This window comes from Acomys minous (genome assembly GCF_964271855.1).
Source record: "Acomys minous genome assembly, chromosome: 1".
Lineage (NCBI taxonomy): Eukaryota > Metazoa > Chordata > Mammalia > Rodentia > Muridae > Acomys > Acomys minous.
The window spans coordinates 58,605,208-58,626,192 of record NC_140483.1 but is presented as its reverse complement, the minus strand read 5'-3'; the positions used below and the strand labels follow the sequence as shown (position 1 = coordinate 58,626,192).

The 20,985-nt window shown below is 45.8% G+C and overlaps 1 protein-coding gene across 2 annotated transcripts; it reads right to left on the bottom strand.

The window, feature by feature from the left end:
* Window positions 1–203: 203 nt before the first annotated feature.
* Window positions 204–10,286, bottom strand: DYRK3 (dual specificity tyrosine phosphorylation regulated kinase 3). 2 transcript variants are annotated; one of them, XM_084774238.1, is made up of 3 exons: window positions 10,065–10,286; window positions 8,152–8,263; window positions 204–2,012 (listed from the first exon to the last, which is right to left on the bottom strand). In XM_084774238.1, the coding sequence occupies exons 1-3, from the start codon at window positions 10,139–10,141 to the stop codon at window positions 435–437; spliced, it is 1,767 nt and encodes a 588-aa protein (XP_084630364.1). In that variant the 5' UTR covers window positions 10,142–10,286; the 3' UTR covers window positions 204–434. The 2 variants fall into 2 exon arrangements, with proteins under 2 accessions (XP_084630364.1, XP_084630365.1); XM_084774239.1 differs by lacking the exon at window positions 10,065–10,286 and adding an exon at window positions 8,812–8,830.
* Between the last annotated feature and the right edge of the window lie 10,699 nt (window positions 10,287–20,985).

The window sequence follows — 20,985 nt, the reverse complement described above, 5'->3', positions numbered from 1 at the left end:
GAGTTCCAAGGCCAGTCTGGTCTACAAGGTGAGTCCAGGGCAGCAAAGGCTACACAGAGAAACCCTGTCTCAGAAAAACAAACAAACCAAAAAAACCAACACACACACACATACACACACACACAAACACACACCCCTCTTCTATCTTGAAATAGAGTTTAACCGAGAGAGAAATACATGGGTTGACGAGAATGACAAAGATGCACTGACCTATAAAAAGTCATTTAATGTACACTCCAGATGGCCAATACAAGCCGGTTAGACAATTAGCCCTTGAAGAGTTCTTTTATAGTCTTATAAAAATGCTCTGCCTTGTTAAAAAAAAGTTTAGTCTAACAAAAACATATCCATCGGTGAATGGGCTTCATTTTTTTCCCATTTGCATGTTTTTAAGGTAATCAAAAATACATGCATATGCATCTCTGAGCAGTCCATTAGCTAATTAGCTTTGGCAGCACACTGCACAGAGGTATACTGCCACTGGTTTCTGATATTAGGTTAGCTTTAAGCTTACTGGCTATCCCTACGACTGGTGGCAGCTTGGAGCCCAGTTCCTGGAAAGCGTTTGTAGGATTAACTACCCGTTTCCCTGACACCTTGTCCATGGTGAGAGGTCGGGGCGCAGACTTGCTAATCCAAGGGTGTCTCAATGCTTGAGCTGGGGTGAGGCGGGCAGCGGGGTCCCACTGAAGGCATCTTTTCAGAAACTCTATGAATAAGTAGTCATCGCAGCCCTTCAGCGCTGTTGCCCAGTCTTTGCTGCCTGGGGGGCCACGCTTCTTACCCCTGCGTGAGCGACCCCCAAGAAGCACAACCCTCCCGTCTGCCTGAGTAGTCACGGAGCAGTATCGGGGAAAGCCCTTGGAGTTAATAAAGTACTTGGCACGTTTGGATTGCTCCAGGAGTTTTGGTGGGGGCATCCCTAGCAACTCCATCATACAGGCCAGCTGGTCTCCTTCGTCCTCTCCGGGGAACAGGGGCTGTCCTGTGAGAAGTTCTGCGAGGATGCAACCGAAACTCCATACATCGATGGGCGTGCTGTAGCGGCAGCCCAGGATGATCTCTGGGGCTCTGTAGAAGCGTGACTGGATGTACGTGTAAAGCTTCTGGTACTCGAAACAGCTGGACCCAAAGTCAATGACCTTGGTTGCGCTGCGCCCGTGATGTTTCAGGAGAATGTTTTCCGGCTTCAGGTCACAGTGAATGATCTTGTTTTTGTGGAGAGCGTCCAGGGACTGCAGGATGGACTGGGCAAACTTTCGAACCAACTGGACGCTGAAACCCTGAAACTTGTTTTTTTTAATGAGCTCATACAGGTCGATGCTCAGCAGCTCAAAGGCCATGCACACGTGGTTCCGGAAGGTGAAGCTCTCCAGCATGTGGATGACGTTCATGCTGCCGGTTTTGTCCTGCTTTTTAAGATGCTCCAGGATCCGGATCTCCTCGGCTGCCTGGCGGTGGAAGCGCTTCTCGTTGCGGACCATTTTCAGGGCCACGTACTGGCGAAGCTTGTGATCGTAGACTCGGGCCACCTGTCCAAAACTCCCCTTGCCGATAATTTTCAGCACCTCGTAGCGGTAAGCGAGGTGGTCTCGAGGCACGTGGATGTAGGCTCCGTCTGCATCGTCGTACCCTCCGTTGTTGGGACCACCAATAACTCCTTGTCGCTTTTTGGCATTTGGACCCACGAAGTAGATTTCCGGGTAGCTGACGATCTCCAGCTTCTCATAGGCAGTGAGGTGGTGCTTGTATTGCTTCAGGGCTTGCTCAGGGGTCAGCGGCAGAACTTTCGGCGGTTTGGATGAACTGCTGGGTTTCACAGTATTGAGGCTTTCTGAGCTTTTCCCCTGAGACACAGGAGGAGAGGACTTCCCGGAGTTGTTGGTGCCATCGGACTGAAGATGACTGGACCTTCTGTTGTTGCCAAACTCTTGAAACAGCTGTTCTACCTTCATCTCAGGGCCGCTCACCAAGTGCTGAGTGGAGTCTCTGGTTAATGGCTCAGCCGTAATCTACAAAAGAGAAAGACGCACATGTTAAGCCTGGTTAATGGCGCTAGAAACACTAGGAGGGAGGAAGGGCTTTCTCTCTGACTGAACGATACCAACACGCTTCAGTTGCATTTGTCTTAAAGTTTTAAAAAAAACCCAAACGAGGGACTAGAGAGACGGCTCAGTGCGCTTGCTGTGCAACAACGGGGACTTGAGTTCGGATCCTAGCACCTAGGTAACACACTGTCCCTGTGCCTGTAAGCCCAGTGCTGCGGGGGACAGAGACAGAAAGCCAGACTAGCTCTACATTCAGTGAGGAAACGTGTCTCAAAGGAATATGGAGGAGAACGTGAGAGCAGGACAGGTGACTTCCTCCTCTGGCCTCTGAGAGTGTATGCACACAGGCTCATATGCTCACAGGCATACACATGCACATATGCACATACGTACACACCATACACACACACCCTACTCCATACGCATACATGCAGAGAGAGGGGAGGGAGGAAAGTAAAGCCCCAAACAGGAAATAAAAAAGCCGCAGTCCCAGGAGATGCACTTCATTGATCCTTGGAGTCACTGGATGCACCCGCCCCAGCTCCTACATGTGGCCAGCTTTGTTCAAGGTAGCGTGACTTTCTACTGCCCTTCAATATGCTACACTCCTTCTCATAAGTCTTTGAACTGAGACCCCTTTAGTCTTTCCTGTATCGGTTCCCATCTGATGTGCCTTCAAGAACCAATTTCAGTCTTCTCTCTGCAGTGCCCTCCTGATTAGTCTCACACTTTTATTATCCTTACTATTTTGGGGGGGGGGGGGAAGGAGGGCATGTGCCCCGACACACATGTGGAGGTCAGAGAACAACCTCCCGGTTCTCTCCCTCTACCACACGGCTCCCAGGGGCTGAGAAGGGTTGGTGGTGAGCGCCTTTACCCACAGAGCCAGCTCACTTTTAGAAATGAAAAACCCTAAGTATATCCAGGTAGTGGTGTGCGCCTTTAATCCCAACACTCAGGAGGCAAAGGCAGGTGGATTTTTGTAAGTTCGAGGCCAGCCTGGTCTATAGACAGATTCCAGGACAGCCAGCGCTACACAAAGAAACCCTGTTTCAAAAAACTAAAAATAAACAAAGAAACAAAAGACCAAAAAACGAATTCTATCCATCCATCCAATATTCACCAGAATACCTACTATTTACTACTTGGCCCCTTTACTAAAAAACAAGTACTCTTAAGAAGTTTAGTCCACCTAGAAGGCTGAGCTAGGCAAAGAATAATGGCTTGGCTTTAGTTAAATGAACATCTGTATGCAACCTGGTCAAATTTTATTTTATTTTATTTATTCCTTCCTTCCTTCCTTCCTTTCTTTTCCCCCTGAGACAGAAACTCTGTGTAGCCTTGGCTATCCTAGACTCACTTTGTAAACCAGGCTGGCCTCGAACGCACAGCAATCTGCCTGCCTCTGCCTCCTGAGTGCTGGGATTAAAGGCATAAGCCACCATACCCGGCTAGAATTTTCTTAAATCATTTACTATCTAATTTTAATACACCTAAATAGTTACTGCTAAACTCTTTGGAATACATTGTAGAGATACACAATGTCAGAAGGGCTGGGCTGGGGCCCTGGCCGCACTACCGACAGCTCTATGACCGGGGACTGTCACATGAAACCTGTTTTCTTGGTCTATAAAATGTGGACGATACGTACTTGCAGCATGTTGTGGGAACCAAACCGTAATCAAAACATGAAAGGTTCTCACAAACCATAAATGTATTCGAAACACCGGCTCTTACTAAGTAAAATTCTCAAAATGTGACTGCTTAAGTCGCCCTCCTACACATTCTCTCTCTCCCCTCCTCTCTCTCCCTCCCCTGTTGACTTTCTCTCCTTCCTGTGTGGCTTCCTCCACATTACAGACTCCCTCTATGGAACATCTAGCTGAGCATCTGCCCGAAGAAGAGCCCAGCAGTAAGTTTTTGCGTGGAAACACTTCTCCCTCCCACAGAGCCTGCCTTCTGCTTGTCCTTCTGTAGACCCCGCCCTCACTTCCTCCCGTCGCCTCACCTGGACCTGCCAGGCTCTCTCATCTCCCTGCTCACGCTCTTCAGGGTACAAAGGATGTCCTTCTTGAAGTGTGGCTTCCAGGGCAGTGAATAGCTCAAATGTCGCCACTACAGACGATCAAAGTTCAGACCCCAGCAAAGCAGTGGAATTCCATCAAGGATTTTTTTCCACATGGGGAGGGTAATCTTTCCTTACTACGCTTCCCTTTCTTATACATTTAAATCTTGACAATGAATCAATTACATAGCAAGTCTTCTGTGCTATAATAAAACATTCATTCCTTCCATTTTTTCCCCTCAAACTATAGTTGTGGTGGTTTGAATGAAACCATAGGCCCATAGGGAGTGACACTATTAGGAGGTGTGGCCTTGTTGGAGGAAGTATGTCACTAGAGGTGGGCTTTAAAGTTTCAGACGCTCAAGCCAGGCCCAGTGTCACTCTCTCTTCCTGCTGCCTCCTGATCCAGATGTAGAACTCTCAGCTCCTTCTTCAGCATCATGTCTGCCTGCATGCTGCCATATCTCCTGCCATGATGGTAATGGACTAAAGCCCTGAAATGTAAGCCAGCCCTAACTGAATGCTCTCCTCTATAAGAGTTGCCATGGTCATGGTGTCTCTTCATAGCAACAGAAACCTTCAGACAGCTGGGTGCAGTGACGCACACCTGTAATCCCAGCACTGCAAAAGTAGGCTGATATCTGTAAGTTCAAGGCCAGCCTATTCTACAAAGTGAGTACAGTATAGCCAAGGCTACAGAGAAATCCTTTAATAAACCAAGGTGGGGGGGGATACAGAAAAGAAACCCTAGGACAACAGTATTCCTATATAAGATGTTAACAGTTATAAAATATTATATATTTCTAGCCTAGAGTTATAATCATGATAATCAGAAAGGTATACAAGCCAAGTGATGCTGACACACCTTTAACCCCAGTATTCGGGAGGCAGAGGTAGGCAGATCACTGTAAGAGGCCAGCCTGGTCTTTATAGCAAGTTCTAAGACAGCCAGGGCTACACAGAGAAACACTGTCTCAAAAACAAACAAACCAACAACAAAAACAAAAAGAAAGGAATACAATGGACTCAACCAAATATTTTGTTAAACTAGAGTTACTATGTTTTAAGAATGCTTCATGTACACCATTATTGTGAAAAGCATATTGTGCTTTAAATAAAATGTGCTGTATTAGTTGAGTCCTAAAAATCCTGCTAAGAAATTCACAATGAATAATCTACTAATCCAGATATTAAAAACCTACCCCTGGGGGGCTGGAGAGATGGCTCAGAAGTTAAAAGGACTGACTGCTCCTCCAGAGGTCCTGAGTTCAATCCCCAGCAACCACATGGTGGCTCACAACCATCTATAATGTGATCTGATGCCCTCTTCTGGCCTGCAGGTGTACATGTAGACCACTGTATAAATAACAAATAAATAAATCTTTTTTTAAAAAGGGGGGGGGGGGACTGGGTGTGGTGGCGCACACTTTTTAATCCCAGCACTCGGGAGGCAGAGGCAGGCAGATCTCTGTGAGATCGAGACCAGTCTGGTCTACAAAGTGAGTCCAGGACAGTCAAGGCTACACAGAGAAACTCTATCTCAGATAAAAACAAAAAATCAAAACAAACAACAACAACAAACAAACCCACCCCTGGAAGCAGAGGATGTGCCTCAGTTGGTAGAGTGTCTGCCTAGCATGCATGAGGTCATGAGTTCAAACCCACCTACCACTGCCAAAACAAGAAACTCCTACCCCTCTACCAGCTCCAGACCCTAAATCTCCACAATGAAGAACTCAGTCTAATAAAGGCCTTTAGGCAGACGATGTACAGTCTAGATGCGCGTGTGAAAGTGCCCTGCAAAGCTCTGAGGCTGACTGTTCAGAGCCTAACGGGCACTCACAGCATTACGGACTTTCCGTGTTCCCAGGGGGGTCAAAAAGCACATGGTCCAGCTAAGTTTGCAAATAACAGGGGCTGGTGGTTCCAGTATTTGCATGAGGACCAAAGCTTAGAGCCCACGTCAGCACTGAGTGGGCATAGAGCCCACCTCTCATTCCAGCTTCGGAAGGCAGAAGCCGAGCAAGCTGGCTAGCAAGGCTAGCCATTTCTAAGCGCTCTTCATCAAGAGACCTCGCCCAAAGAATACGACAGAAGAACATACATGTGTGTCACACAAACAAGAAAAGCGGATAAAGGGGCTTTTAAAAAAATCCTTGCAAATGACATGTTGGATTAGAATCTAAGATCTTAGGGCTCCCCCCCTCCCCCATTTGAACAACACTGAACAACATGCAGTGAGAAATTAACGATCCTGGAATACGGTGTGAGTGACGTACGGGACAGAGACCAGCATGGACCAACTCTGACTTAAAGTTAAAGGAGGTTTGTGTCAGATGCAAGAAGTTTTCAATGCCATGGTATGCTGGTTGGCAGCAGCGAGCCAGGACATATGATGGTCACCAGAGACGGTTCTGGATTTCTCAGACATGTTCAGACACCACAGAAATAAACTCACAGGGATGGAAAGAGGTCCCCGCCCCCCGCAACACACACACACATTGTGTGCTCCAGAAGAGATTAAAAATAGTGTGGCCAGACTTGCAAATATTTTTAGATCACGATTTGTAATATTATTAGCTTTGAAAGTGGTTTAAAAAAAAAAAAACAACCAAAACCCAACTAGGGAAGAACTAGGAACAATTACAAGGCTAACAAGATGGCTCAGCTGGTAAAGGGGCTTGCCACCAAGTCTGGCAACACACACACACAGACACCATACCACAGAACATGTACAAAAAAAATAAAAGTAATTTTTTGTTTTTCCGGACAGGGTTTCTCTGTGTAGTCTTGGCTGTCCTGGACTCACTTTGTAGACCAGACTGGCCTCCAACTCACAGAGATCTGTTTGCCTCTGCCTCCCAGAGTGCTGGGATCACAGGTGTGGGCCACCGCGCCTAGCTACTAAATGTAGTATTTTTAAAGTAAAATTACAGAGATTAAAAAAAAGAAACAAATGCAGGTTGTAAGCAAAGCAGGGGACCACCACAAGGACCAGCACAAAGCATCAGCTCAGCTAGTGGGATGCTCCTCAGATGATACATCGTAGTGCGTTATCAAGTCACACACGGTGGCTAGTCACCTTGGAGCTCATCCAGACTCTGCTCTGCTACTCTACATACGCCCTGTGAACTCGTTTCACTATTACCTTAAAACAAAAACAGTGTCGCAAGTTAAGAGTCTGAAGTTCCTAAAGGGATTTGAATGCATCAAAACCCAAACTTAAATCTATGAGTTTAAAAAAAAAAAAAAAAAGCCAGGCTGCGGCGCATGCCTTTAATCCCAGCACTCTGGAGGCAGAGGCAGGTGGATTGCTGTGAGTTTGAGGCCAGCCTGGTCTACAAAGTGAGTCCAGGACAGCCAAGGCTACATAGAGAAACCCTGTCTCAACTCACCCCCAAAAGAGCTGTCTTTTTATGCACTAACCCACCAGGACTGCAGGGGAAAACTGAGCTGATTGTGAATTCTGACATTTCCCTCCCTGTTGCTTCTGTTAAAAGGCGTCTTTGTAATATTCTATGTATATCATCTGCTATAAAAAGAAACATCCTCTAGACAAAAGTACCCACACGCACATCAGGTACCCTATCTACCCCAGCAGAAAGTACAAGGAAAGGGGGAAAGTGGGTTCAAATCAAAACTCTCCCAAAAATCTGAACTCAAACCACAGGAACTGTTTTTCCCAAATCAGGAGAAAGCAAAAGCAAAGCAGGCAGGCCGCGCTGGCCTACCCATTTAACATCAGCAGTGTGGAGACAGAGGCAGGTGCATCTCTGAGTTTGAATGCAGCCTGGTTCTATATCGAGTTCCAGGCCAGCCAGGACTACATACTGAGTCCTGCTTAAAAAAACAGTAACTTTTAAAAATCAAACAAAAGAAATCACTCAAAAACAAGACACCCCTACCCCCCGCAAAAAAAAAACGAACAACCCAGACCAACAAAAGGAAGCATGTGATTCAGAACTGTGCCTGAGCATGAAGCAGGCACTTTCCTCTTTCTCAAGACAATCTTAAGCAAGGACTCCTCCCTTGACTTACGTTCAGTCTTCTGGAGACAGGAGCTTCAGAGGGATTGCAGAGTGTGTTTGAACAGGGTGGGCACTTGGTTTCATCTATCATCATGAAGGTATCATAGACACCATCGCCCAACCTAGGAAAAAGGGTTACAGATAAAACCAGTCAGCAACCCAACAAGATGACCTTGCGGGTTCAAACCACCCTAGGCCTTAACTGTTTCTTACCCCGTCTGACACTGCACGCAGACAAGTGGGGCATTCATTGGGCAGTGAAAGAGAGGGGTCCCAGCCTTTCTTTTCCATCTTTAAAAATGAACTAATTTTTAGAGACAGGGTCTCTTACGTAGCCCTGGCTATCCTGGAACTAGGTAGACCAGACGGGCCTTCACCTCACACTGATCCGCCTACCTCCACTTCTGCATCACCACGCCTGTCTCCTTTTTCTTTTTTGGGAAAGGAAAATATTTCTAGACTCAAAATCTAAAATAGTTACAACAGGCTGGTGTGGAGGCACACTCCTTTAATCCCAGCATTCGAGAAGCAGAGGCAGGTGCATTTCTATGAGTCCAAGACCAGCCTGGTCTACAAAGCGAGTTCCAGGACACCCAAGAACAAGTTAATAGAGACCCTGTCTCTAACAAACAAACAAATTAAAAGCAAAAATAATTTCAATAAATCTTACTTTCTGAAGGTTTGTTCCAAAAAAATGAGGGGCCATCAATTAACATATTACTTGAAAATGAAGGTTTATTTGAATAGGAAACCTGAAGTCAGAAGGGAATAAACAAAACAGAGGTGTTTGTTTTCCTCACGTCTGGGACCTGGATTCTATTTTCAGCTCTACCTGGCTGTGCTGTCTTTCCCTCTAAGCTGGGTCATAGGTAAATGGGAAAAGAAGGTCCAGTCTACACTCCCTATCAGAAGACCTTTCAGAGCTCTCTTTTCTCTTCGTTTACTTATGTACCTACTTAACAGCTAACTTGTGCGTGGGGCGGGGGGAAGGCAGCCAAACAGGAACCCAGTGCTGTAAAATTACAAAATGTACCCAATCTCTCTTCTGTTTCCTCTTCATTTCCTAGTAGATGGGGGATGTTTAACGTGCTAATGCAGTACAGCTTGAGTCTGTTCTTAAACTGTGGGTCTCCCCCCCCCCCCCCGCCTCCGCCCCGCACCCCACCCCCCACACACTGTGAAGGCACGCAAACAATAGGCAGGATTGACTAAATCCACAAAATGGCCCTGAATAATGCATTTCATGTGCTATTGAGACTACAGATTTCCCTGACGGACATACAGTTTCACGCTATCATCTCAGACAATACAATATGAACACAACCATGACTAGGTAACATTTTTTTTTAATTGTTTTTAAAGATATCTTGGATTATTTCAGTCACTTTTGAGATCTGTCTTATAAATTTAGTTCTGGAGTTTAACAGAAGTGCTGAAGGAATAAAAGGAGGCTTTAAAAACACACACACAAAGAAACTGAAATATCTTCTAAAAGAGAACATGTTGATGTTCAGACAGAATATTTCAATAACAGAAGCCAATTTTCTGGATGGGACCGGCCTCTGCCACAGCACGATAAAACACAGGGACCGGCACCGCATCTGCAGAGCAACAGCCAGACACGAATGACCCAAGAGGGTTCCCTTAGGCAGGGCTGGGTGCGGAAAAAGGGACCCCCCACAAAGCCAGGCGGCTTTGGAGAAGCAAGCCCCCCCGGGCTCTGCTCTCCCACCCCAGAGGCAGGACGCGCTCCGCACACTCTCGGAGCAACAGGGCGCGGTTCACAGGTCTTGCACGCAGGTCCCGGCTCCCCGGTGGCCCCGCCGCCCGCTCGCCTTCCCCCGCCCTTCCCGCTCACTGCGCTGATGGACAAGCAGCTCAGACCCGCAAGGAGTCCTGCCGCTCCCACCCGGGCACCGTTACCTCCGCTGCTGCGGCGGGAGCCCGGCCCCCGGCAGCGCCGCGTCCTTCCTCCCGCGCTCGCGGGCTGCACCTCCCATCGCGAGCTCGCCCCGCGGGCACAGCGGCGGCGGTTGGCTGGGACGGTCGCCTCCAGCACCGCACCTCCTTGCTGCGCTACAAGCCGCCGCACCGCTCTCCGCTCGAGACGCCCGCAGGGACACCGCGCGGGAGCGGCCGCGTCGCCTAGCAACCGTCCTGCGCCTGCGCAACGCCTCGGCCGCCGAAGAGGGGGCGGGGAGGGGGCGGAGCGAGGGGCGGGCATTGCTCACGGTAGTGTTCTCAGATCCTTTTTGCAGAAGGGGAAACTGAGGCCTAAGATGCTGGGCTCCTTCGTACTCATCTAGCAGTGAAGCAATGCCTGGGAGTATCAGCAGCGCAGCCTTTCTGTTCAGCAGACCTTTTAGAAAGCTCTGCCCATCTTTAATGTGTGAAAGCGTTACCTCACACGTTCAGAAAAGTTCAGTGTGTTAAGCCTATTTCGACATTTGGAATGGAAGTGAAAAGGAAGGCGGTTAAGCCACAGAGAAGGTGGTGGTTGTGGTGTTGAGCGTGGTACCGGTACCCTAAGATTTCCTAAGGGTGCAAAACGCTAAGTCTGTTGGATCCACTAGAAAACCCAAAGGTTCATTCACACGTCGGACCCGCACGCCACCTGGTGTACACTGGTAGTTATTTTAAAGAGCATAATTCCATAAATCTGCAAATTTCCAACCAAAGCGCCTTTCTGTGTTCCTAAAAGTCGGAGTTCCCTGGTCTCGTCTCTGAAGATTCACACTCTCTTCACAGCTGAGAACCTGTCCGTTTAGAACACTTTACTTTCTTACGATCAGTGTTGCCTTAGCTTCTCTGTGATATAAACAAGAAAATGTTTTCTTCCATGTTGACCTTTTTAGAAGTTTCTAAATAGCTGTTTCTGTCTACCTCCCCTTCACCCACAACCACTGCAGTCTTGCTTTCGTGGGGGTTTTTATTTGGGCTCTTTGAATCTTTTGTTTGAAGAGAGAGTTCCATGGCAACAAAAGGCACCTCCCAGCCCCAGGATTACAACATTCTACTAAAGGATCCTGCTCTTAGGACTTATAAAAGGTGAACACCTCAGGCTACTTGACTTCGGCAAAGAGTTGAATGGGACTAGCCTGCACATGTTTAATTTGGAATCACTGCATTTTTCCTTCTGTCTTTAAGACAGATCTTCCAGAGCCAAGCTGATGAATTCCTGCTCTGCTTCTTACCCCTAAGGGGGTTGAGAGAGTAGATACAGAGGCCGCCTTTGTATTTAGCCCGTTATTTCCATGGCCAAGGGAGGGAGAACTCCTTGAGGGTGCTAGATTTCACGAGTTACTGACCTTGGGGACCTAAGTACTTTTCAACATTTCTTCAAAGAACCCCTGTTTTGTTACAACAACCACACCCTCGCCAAGCAACTGCCCTGTGCCTTCCAGCTCTTGAGAAGCCCCACTGAAGCGTATAGGTCAGTGTCACTTCGAAGAGCCTGGGCAGAATGTGAAAGAAGACAAAGAGAAATTGAGGCTTCCAGGTTTTCACACATGTGAAGGATATTTGACAAGTGTTAACATATGTAAAGAGGGACCTGAAGATAGGAGGACAGAGTTTTGATAAGAGTAAGGAGCCGCAAGAGGGGTTTGGGTGGGATAGGATCCGATACAACAGATAGGGGGCTGGAGAGGTGGCTCAGTGGTTAAGCACGCTAGTTCAGAGGACTGGGTTTGAGTCCCAACTGTCCTGACATCTGAGGGTACCAGGCACACATGTGGTGCAGTGACAAACACCCATATACATAAGATAAAGCTAAACTTCTTTATCTAAAGATACATTGGGCGTATGTGTGACTTTACTGAATAATGAATTAAAATATTTTTAAATAAATGAATAGTGGTTCATAATCACCATTATCGCACTCTGAAAATGTAAAAACAAGAATCCTACCAGGTACCAGCCAAGTCATCTGAGATGTCTTCCTGTCTTTTAAGGCTAGTTCTAGTATACAGGAAAGCTGAAGGGCCCGCAATAAATGTTTTAAATGCAACTATCCCAGGATCTTAGGGGGAAAAGAAATACAAGGACCTGGAATGTTGCTCAATAGTACAATATCTGCACAGCACACAGGCCGCCCTGGTTTAGATTTCCGGTGCCACAAAAACAAGCAAAGCAAGTGGACATTCAGTAAATGACCACAGTCCTTTCAGAAGGGCATGAAAATGCTCCTGCACTCACTCAGTGGTAATGTCTTGATGAAACGGCTGTTGGAGGGTTGGCTTCAGTTTGAGATCCTTCTGTGGCTCTGAGTTTCTTTGTAGTGGTGCATCTGATGATACATGCATCACAGAACTGAAGCAAACCATTCATTCAACATCTGTGACCGTCACTCTGTGAGGCTTGGTGTTTCCAGCATTGAGAACGCTTGGACTTGTGTCTCCTAGCCCTTAAGGTTGCTTTAGTACTCCCAATCCCCTTTCCTGAAATTTCCTCCTCCTTCTTTTCACATTTTTTTTGTCCTGTCTACAGCCCTAAGGGGTCTGAGACATTGTGTATGTGTGTGTGGTGTAGGTCTGTGTCTGTAAATGTGGGCATATTTGGGCATCAATGTGGAGACCAGAGGACAGCCTTTGGAAGTCAGTTCTTTCTACTATGAGTTCTGGGGACTGAACTCAGATTGTAAGGCTTGCTTGTGTGGAAAGTGCTTTTAGCTGCTGAGCCATCTTGCCGTCCCTTGAATACAGTTATTGACTTGAAAAGCCCAATATATAGAGAGAGGCATAGTATAACTCCTTAAAGACACTCCCAAAGTGGGAGGAAGTGGATGCACACAATTATTGCTGACCAGAGTTTATATGAAACCCAGCAGGGCCAGTTCCTTGATTAAAGGGAAAGGCTGTGAATGATTATTTATGGCTCAGTTCTCTGGGTTCTTGTGGCTTTTGTCCTCTGAATCACACTTCCTTTTCAAATGAAAAAGATAGCTTTTGTTAGCATGTGGATTTCTTTTTTTTTTCTCTCTCTGAGACAGGGTTTCTCTACGTCGCCTTCGCTGTCCTGGACATGCTTTGTAGACCAGACTGGCCTCAACTCACAGAGATCCACCTGCTTCTGCCTCCCCAGAGCTGGGATTAAAGGCGTGCGCCACCACGCCCGGCATGGATTTTTGTTGTTGTTGTTGTTGTTGTTGTTTCTTTATAGAGGTTTGGGAACCTAAAGTTTTGTTTGTTTTCAGTTTTCTAGTGGTTTTTTTTTTTTTTTACTTTTTGGTCCAACTTAGTCACATTTCAATAATATAATTTAGAAACTTCGCAGTTCTTCTGTGAATCTTATTTGGATTTGCATTACACAAAGCCATGCATACAAATCTCTTCAAAGCAAGCCTTTCTCTGCTTTGGGCTTCTGAGGCTCCTGGGGGCAATTGCTGAGGACAATGCCCTTACAATTCTCAGGGGTCCTGTAGTATATTGGAGCATATTGCTGGGCCGTACCTTTGTTTGTGGGCTTTTTGTTTTTTTGGTTTTTTTTTAATCTGACTGAGACGCCACTTCAGAGCTTTCTGTTGTGTTTGAACAGTCTTTAAATCCATCCTTTATTTTAAATAAAAATTTAGTTTTTTTTTATGAGTACGAGTGTTTTGTCTGCGTTTATGTATGTGCACCACATGTGTGCCAGGTGCCATAGGGGCCAGAAGAAAGCTGTGGATTCCCTAAACTGGAGTTGTGAATGTTTGGTGAGTTGAACATGGGCTTTCTCTCCATAAGCAGCCCGTGCTCTTAACTACCTTATCATCTCTTCAGCCTATTGTCATTCACTTTAATGTAACATTTATTAAGACAGGGTTTCACTTCGCAGACAGGGCTGGTCTGATACCTTATATATAGCCCAGGCTGAGCTACTTTATAGCAATCTTTCTTTAGAGGTTACAGGCATGGGTCACCATGTCCTGTACATTTTAAAAATCTCTTTTAAAGATTATATTTATATATAGTAAAATTAACTATCCCTTTTCTTCTTATTTTTGTAGTTCTGAGGCTTCAGTCCAGAGCCTCATAAATACTGCAGAAGCTTATTACCACTGAAGTATTTCCATAACTCAGTGGAAATACTGTTCACAGTTCACTACAGTTCACAGATGTGTGAGTTGTAACAGACTCACACAGATTATAACTGCCAGTGCTATCATAGGTAGTGTATTAGGGTTCTCTAGCATAACAGAACTTACAGACTGTCTACCTATCTGTGGTGGTTTGAATGGCTCCCATAGACTCATACAGAGTGTATTATTGGAGGCGTGGCCTTGTTGGAGGAAGTGTGTCACTCTGGGTAGGGACAGGCTTTGAGGGCTCAGAAGCTCAAGCCAGGCCTAGTGGCTCACTGTCTCTTCCGGCTGCCTGTGGCTCCAAGTGTGGACCTCTCAGCTCTTTCTCCTGCACCGCGTCTGCCTGTGTGCCACCATGCTTCCCACCAAAACGATAATAGACTGAGCCTCGGAAGTGTGAGCCAGTCCCAGTTAGATGCCTTTCTTTATAAAACTTGCTATGGCCATGGTGTTTCTTCCCAGCAATAGAATCCCTAACTAAGAAGACTATCTCTACCTGTACAGGGGGCTTTATTAGAATGACTTACAGGCTGTGGTCCAGCTAATCCCACAGTGGCTGCCCACGAACAGAAGATCCAAGAATACAGTTATCCTTCAGTCCATGCGGCTGGATGTCGCAGCTGGTCTTCAGGATGTGGAGGGATACCTGAAGGAGTAGGCTCTCATGCCGGGGAAGGAATGGCTTGCCAGTGGGAGGGAGGGCAAGCATGCAAAGGGCAAAAACTTACTTCTTCCTTGTTCTTGTATAGATTTAAAAGTAGATCTTCAAACTAAGTGGGGGGCGGGGGGGAAGCCTTCATAGGTGGGGAAAAAAAGCCTTCATGGGTGTGTCCTTCCATTTTGGGGTTATGGGGGGGGTTCTAGATGTAGTCAAGTTGACAACCAAGACTAGCCATCACAGGAAGAAAAGCCCCATCATCTCCAAACGTTTCCTGTCATCCTTTGTAGTAATCCTTTAAACTTGCTCATACCACTGACATCCACTGCTGTTTTCTGTTCTCACAGCGTTGCTCACATGCAGTCTTATATAAATATAGTTAGCCTTGAGTCTGGCTTCTTTCACTTAGCTCAGAGATTTAAAAAATCATCCACATTTGTTGTTCAGCATCCGGCAGGCTGGGGGTGGCCTGGTGGGCCAGTCCAGGGTGAGTCTCAAGGTCAAAGGTCCCGTTTCTCCCTCAGTGGTGACTCAGAGCTCACAGGGCGAGGCCTTTGTGATAGGCCAAGCTGTGGAAATAAGTTTTCCACTGGAGTGTTACAGTTTGCCTCTTTTAGGGTGAAATTCTTGATGTCAGACCGCAGTGGAAACTTGGGAACTCCAAAGGCCTGTGACGGTATGGCAGTGTAACAGCTGTTTGCTTAAGCTGCTGTGCTGAGGTTGGCAGAGGATATGGGTGGATGTCCCTGAAGACAGGTTCAGTGAGACACAGGCCCTGTGGGTGCTTCATGGGAGGTCAGCACTGACCTAGTACGGCGATGGGGCAGGCTTCATTGGCTGCCAAGGCAGCTCCACCGTCACTGCCTTGACTGCCTTTTCAGAACAAATGGGGTTTCCAACAGTGGTAGAGAAATAGCAAGAGCATGAGAAAGGGCAAGCCAGCCAACCTTCATTCATGAACCAGGGATTTATAAACTTTGGGCAGTGGGAAGGGGTTTGAAGGTGAGTGTGTTTTGATTCCCTGGGGCTAGAGGTTCTAGGATACTTGATTTACATGTAGTGGTACGGTGCTTCATTTACGTGCAGTCGCACGGGGTCCTGTAACAAGAAGGAGAACACAGTACTTAATTATCCTATGGGTGGGGGAAGAACTTCCAGGTATGGTTAAAGGCCATTTGCTGAAGGCTAGGATCTCCTTAGCATAGGATGGGATATTGCCGGGAATCCCCAGGTGCTTGCTGAACAGATTCTATCAGGAAAAGGTTGGGCCTGTAATCTTCCCTTCTGCCTATGTGATGTCCCTTAGAGTTTCTAGGATTCAGAGGAGACCTCCCCCAGCAGAGCCCCACACATACTAGAAATTACTTTTTGTTGTTGTTGATTTTTTTTTTTTTTTGGTTTTTCGAGACACAGGGTCTCTCTGTGTAGCCTTGGCTGCCCTGGACTCACTTTGTAGACCCATCTGCTTCTGCCTCCTGAGTGCTGGGATTAAAGGTATACACCACCACGCCCGGCTTTGTTGAATATTCTATATTTTAGAAGTAGTACATTTTGGGTTTTTGGTCTCTCAATTGGGGGACATTTAACTAATTTCTTGGTTTTAGAAATTACAAAAAGGATTATATCTAGATTTGTATGAACTTCAGGTTTTAGTTCACTAGGTAAATCATTTTTCGGAGACAGACTTTCTCTGTGTAGGCCTGGCTGTCTCGGAGCTAGCACTGTAGGCCAGGGTAGCCTTGAACTCAGAGATCTGCCTGCCTCTGCTTCCCAAGTGCTTGGATTAAAGGTGTGTGCCATCATGTCCAGCTAGCTGGGTAAATTCTTAATTCTGGGTGGTACTGGTTCATAAGGTAAACATGTGTTGACTTTACACAAACTACCACACAGTTTGCAGAGTATATATAATGTATTGCATGCCTATGATACACTTTGGCTTTTTATTTTCACCTTTGTAGTAAACATAATTTCTCATGGTGGTAGTGCTTTTTAGAGGTTTATATTTATTTAATTGTGTGTGTGTGTGAAGCTACTCCAGGAGGTCAGAAGAAGGTACCAGATCCCATAGAGCTGGAGTTATAGGTGGTTGTGAACTGGTTAACCTGATATAAGTGCTGGGAACCAAATTCTAGACCTCTGAAGAACAGGAAGTGATCCTCAACTGCTGAGCTATCTCTCCAGCCCCTTACTGCAGTTTTAATTTATATCTCCCTAATAACTAATGATGTTAAGAATCTTCTCATGTGTCTAAAAACCATTTGGATTGTTTTCTTGGAAAAGAGGTGTGGTTTAGAAGATAAATGTTGACCCTATATAAAGGGATGTGTGTTTTTCCTCTGAGCCCCAAGTTCCTGGACTAATAACTCATGAAACTCAAAATATATTTACAAATACCTAGGCCATATAGCTAGGCTCTTATCTAATTAGCCCATAACTTAAAATAACCATTTTATTTTATTATAATTTTATTTATTCTAATCTACATTCCCCCATGTGGCTGGTTACCTCTGCTCAGGTACCATGCGTCTGTCACATCCTGTATCATCTACCGCTGGCTCTATCCCAGAATCCTTTCTGCCTCCTGGATGTCCCACCTACTATTCTATTCTTTCCTATCGGCCACAGGTTTTTTTAAATGACAGGCAATGCATCCATATAATGCACAAGATAGTCTCTCTACAATTATGTAACACATTCTCTCTTCAACTATAGGCTCTCTTATTTAAACACTGGGTCCCCAATTAGTGGCACTGTTTGGGAGGTTACAGAACCTGTGAGGCGGAGTCTTGCTGGCAGAAGTGCATCAGTGGGCATGGGTTTTGAGTATTTATAGTCTCATTCCACTTCCTCTTTACTGTCTGCTTCCTGCTTGTGTTTACCATGTGAGCTCTCAGCTTCCATCCCTGTAGCCTGCTGTCCTGCTTTCCTGCCATGATGGACTTTTATCCTGATGGAAACATAAGCCTAAACAAACTCTTCTAAAAGTTGCTTTGTTCATGGTATTTTATTATGCAGCAGAAAACTAACTAACTCAGGGAGATAATCAAATCTTTTGTCCAGATCTTTTGAGCTATTTATTTTATTTTATTTTTTAAGATTTATTATTTATACAGTATTCTGCCCAAATGTGTGCCTTCCCCCACACAAGAAGGCACGAGATATCATTATAGATGGCTGTGAGCCACCATGTGGTTGCTGGGAATTAAACTCAGGACCTTTGGAAGAGCAGACTGTGCTCTTAACCTCTAAGCCATTTCTCCAGCCCATAGTTATTTATTTTCTTAATATTGAGTGTTTTAAAAAATATTTATTATTCATACAGTATCTGCCTGCATGTGTGCCTGCCGGCCAGAAGAAGGCACCAGATCTCATTATAGATGGTTTTCAGCCACCATGTAGTTGCTGGGAATTGAACTTAGGACCTCTGGAAGAGCCGCCAATGCTCTTAACCTCTGAACCATCTCTCCAGCCCAATATTGAGTTTTGAGAGTACTTTATATATTGTAGATATAATTATTTTTCTTAGCCTGTGGTTTATCTTTTCATTATTTTAATAGGCTTTTAATCCTAAAAATTCTTTCTCCTTTTAATTAACAAAATAAAATGGTACAAATGTTTTGTGTACTACTGTATGAAAGGGCTAAATTGGGCTGGCATGATTTTAAATATTTTATGTGTCTGTAGTCCCAGATCCAGCTACTTCCTCTGGGTTGGGGCTATTAGACTCTAGCGCCTGAGATTCCGTCCCAGAGTCCCTCTTTCTGGTGGAAATCCTGCCTCCCTCTCTTGCCGTGGCTATTAGCCAGTCAGCTCTTTATTTAACCAATCAGAAGGTGAGTGAAGTGTATCTTTACAAATTATGGTGCAGCTACCAAATAACAATACCAAAATCCAACCTGTAAAATCCGACCAAAATCTGATCTCTGCCATTACAGAAATCAGCATTTGAATAATACATGGACCATCTTTTTACATGGTGCACAAGATCACTCCAACATAGCAATTCAAACTGCCAGTACCCGTTGCCTGGAAAAGAAATTTTGCTCTACTACAGGATGTCTATACTGTTTTGTTTGTGTGACTCCAGACCCAACAGTAAAACACACCACACACACACACACACACACACACACACAGAGACACACACACACACACAGACACACACACCACACACCCCACCAGGCAGCCTTTCTTTGTTAGTTTCCTTTCAGCTTGTTGAAAGTCTGCAACTTTGACTCAAGAGTAGATGATAATCTGGGAGCTCTTTTTTGTTTTTGAACTTGCTTTGTAGACCAAGCTGGCCTCGAACTCACAGTGATCCACCTGCCTCTGCCTCTTGAGTGCTGGGATTAAAGGCGTGTGCCACCATGCCCGGCTTAATCTGGGAGCTCTTTGAGGCACACTGGGGTTGCTAAGGGATGTGGATTGTTGGCTTGTTTTCAGCCTTGTCCCACCTTAGAGTCATCATAGGCAGACAGCAGAAAATGTGGTATGGTACCTACCTAGGTAAATTAGATACTTTGTGTCACTATGTAAAACCACTGGTAAAGGAGAGATAAACCTGTTTTTTAGGATCCCAAGAGTGGGATCCTAATGGTCTAGTGAGAGAACAGGTGAAGTTAATCCACTAGAAGACCAACCACCTCATGCGGGAGCTTGATTGTTGCCAGCTGAAAAGATCCCGTGAACAGACTCTGGGAGGAGATATGTAAATAAGCCCAGAACTGGAGGCGGGACTTTTTGGAGACCTGGGATAATTTTGGCTGTTCATTGCTGCACTTCGAGCCGCTCCTAGAGAGAACTCCTGGAGGATGGCTTCGGGGCTCCGGCTCCTGCTGAGGTTCCGGGTTCTGGTTACTCCAGGTTCCAGCGGAAGAAATCCTGCTGATTACACCAGGAGAATCGTTCCTCGGAACTGATATCTTTACGGTTTTGTTGTTGTGTTCCTTAATCCTCTTTTCCTATTCCTTTGGTTAGTCGGGTTATAAGTGACGTATGCTCGGTTACTAAATTGTTAATAAAATATATTGGTTAAAAAAAATTGAGCCTAGCCGGGCATGGTGGCGCATGCCTTTAATCCCAGCACTTGGGAGGCAGAAGCAGACCGATCGCTGTGAGTTCGAGGCCAGCCTGGTCTACAAAGTGAGTCTAGGACAGCCAAGGCTAACATAGAGAGACCCTGTCTCGAAAAAACCAAAAAAAAAAAAAAAAAAAAAAAAAATTGAGCCTACACACTGGCCAAAAGCAACTTTTGGGAGGAGAGGGTTTATTTGGCTTAACACGTTCCAGTTCACAGTGCAAAGCTGAGAGAAGTCGGGGCAGGAACCGAAGCAGAGCCCATGGGGGACTGCTAAATACTGGTTTTGATCGGCTTGCTTTCTAACACAACTTGTATTAGAAAGGGAGCTGCACAATCCACAGTGGGCTGGGCCTTTCCACACCAATCATTAATCAATAAAATGCCCTGCAGACCAGTCTGATGGAGGTGTTTTTTCAATTGAGGCTCTCACTCTGCAGATGACTCTAGCTTTTGTTGAATTGACAGAAGGAACTAACCAGCACACATGCATTTGTGCCCTTCATCTATTAAGAGGGAGGCTGGATGTGGCGGTGCCTAATTCCCCGAATCTTGGCTCCTACTTATTAACCATTACTTGACTTTTAGGATGACAGTTGACATCTTCGGATCCATTCTACACTGGTTTACCTGGCTTGAAATTTCTAGAGTTCCCTTAAAACTTCAGTTCTTCAGACCACAAACATTTGGTGGTACATATCCTAAGTGTGGCTACATAGCAGGTCAAGGGAAGGAGTCTGCAGAGAAAGCCCTCCTCAGCCTCCTCATCTGCTGTTGGTTCGAGGTGGGATGCTTCCAATAAAGCCTAGAGGGTCAGAGGGGTGGAAGGTGGGACTAGCAACGAGGCCTCAGTATATGACAGAGACTGCCAGGTGCATCTTTGGACCACAAGTGAGGACTTAGTTAAGCAACTAGGCAGCTGATGATCACAATGATAAAGATGATAGGCGGTGAGAGAGCACCCTGCCCTAAGATCTGAGCGTCACACGTTAGTTTAACTGAAGCTAATGAACCCAGGTGTTTAAATCCGTGCCCTCAGAGTAGCTAG

What these genes read in the sequence shown, in the direction of transcription:
- DYRK3 (XM_084774238.1), bottom strand. Translation starts at nt 10,141, where the DNA reads ATGGGAGGTGCAGCCCGCGAGCGCGGGAGGAAGGACGCGGCGCTGCCG. An exon ending in CTCCCGCCGCAGCAGCGGAG is followed by an intron (nt 8,264 to 10,064) that starts GTAACGGTGCCC and finishes CCTTTTTCCTAG; the next exon opens with GTTGGGCGATGGTGTCTATG. An exon ending in CTGTCTCCAGAAGACTGAAC is followed by an intron (nt 2,013 to 8,151) that starts GTAAGTCAAGGG and finishes TCTCTTTTGTAG; the next exon opens with ATTACGGCTGAGCCATTAAC.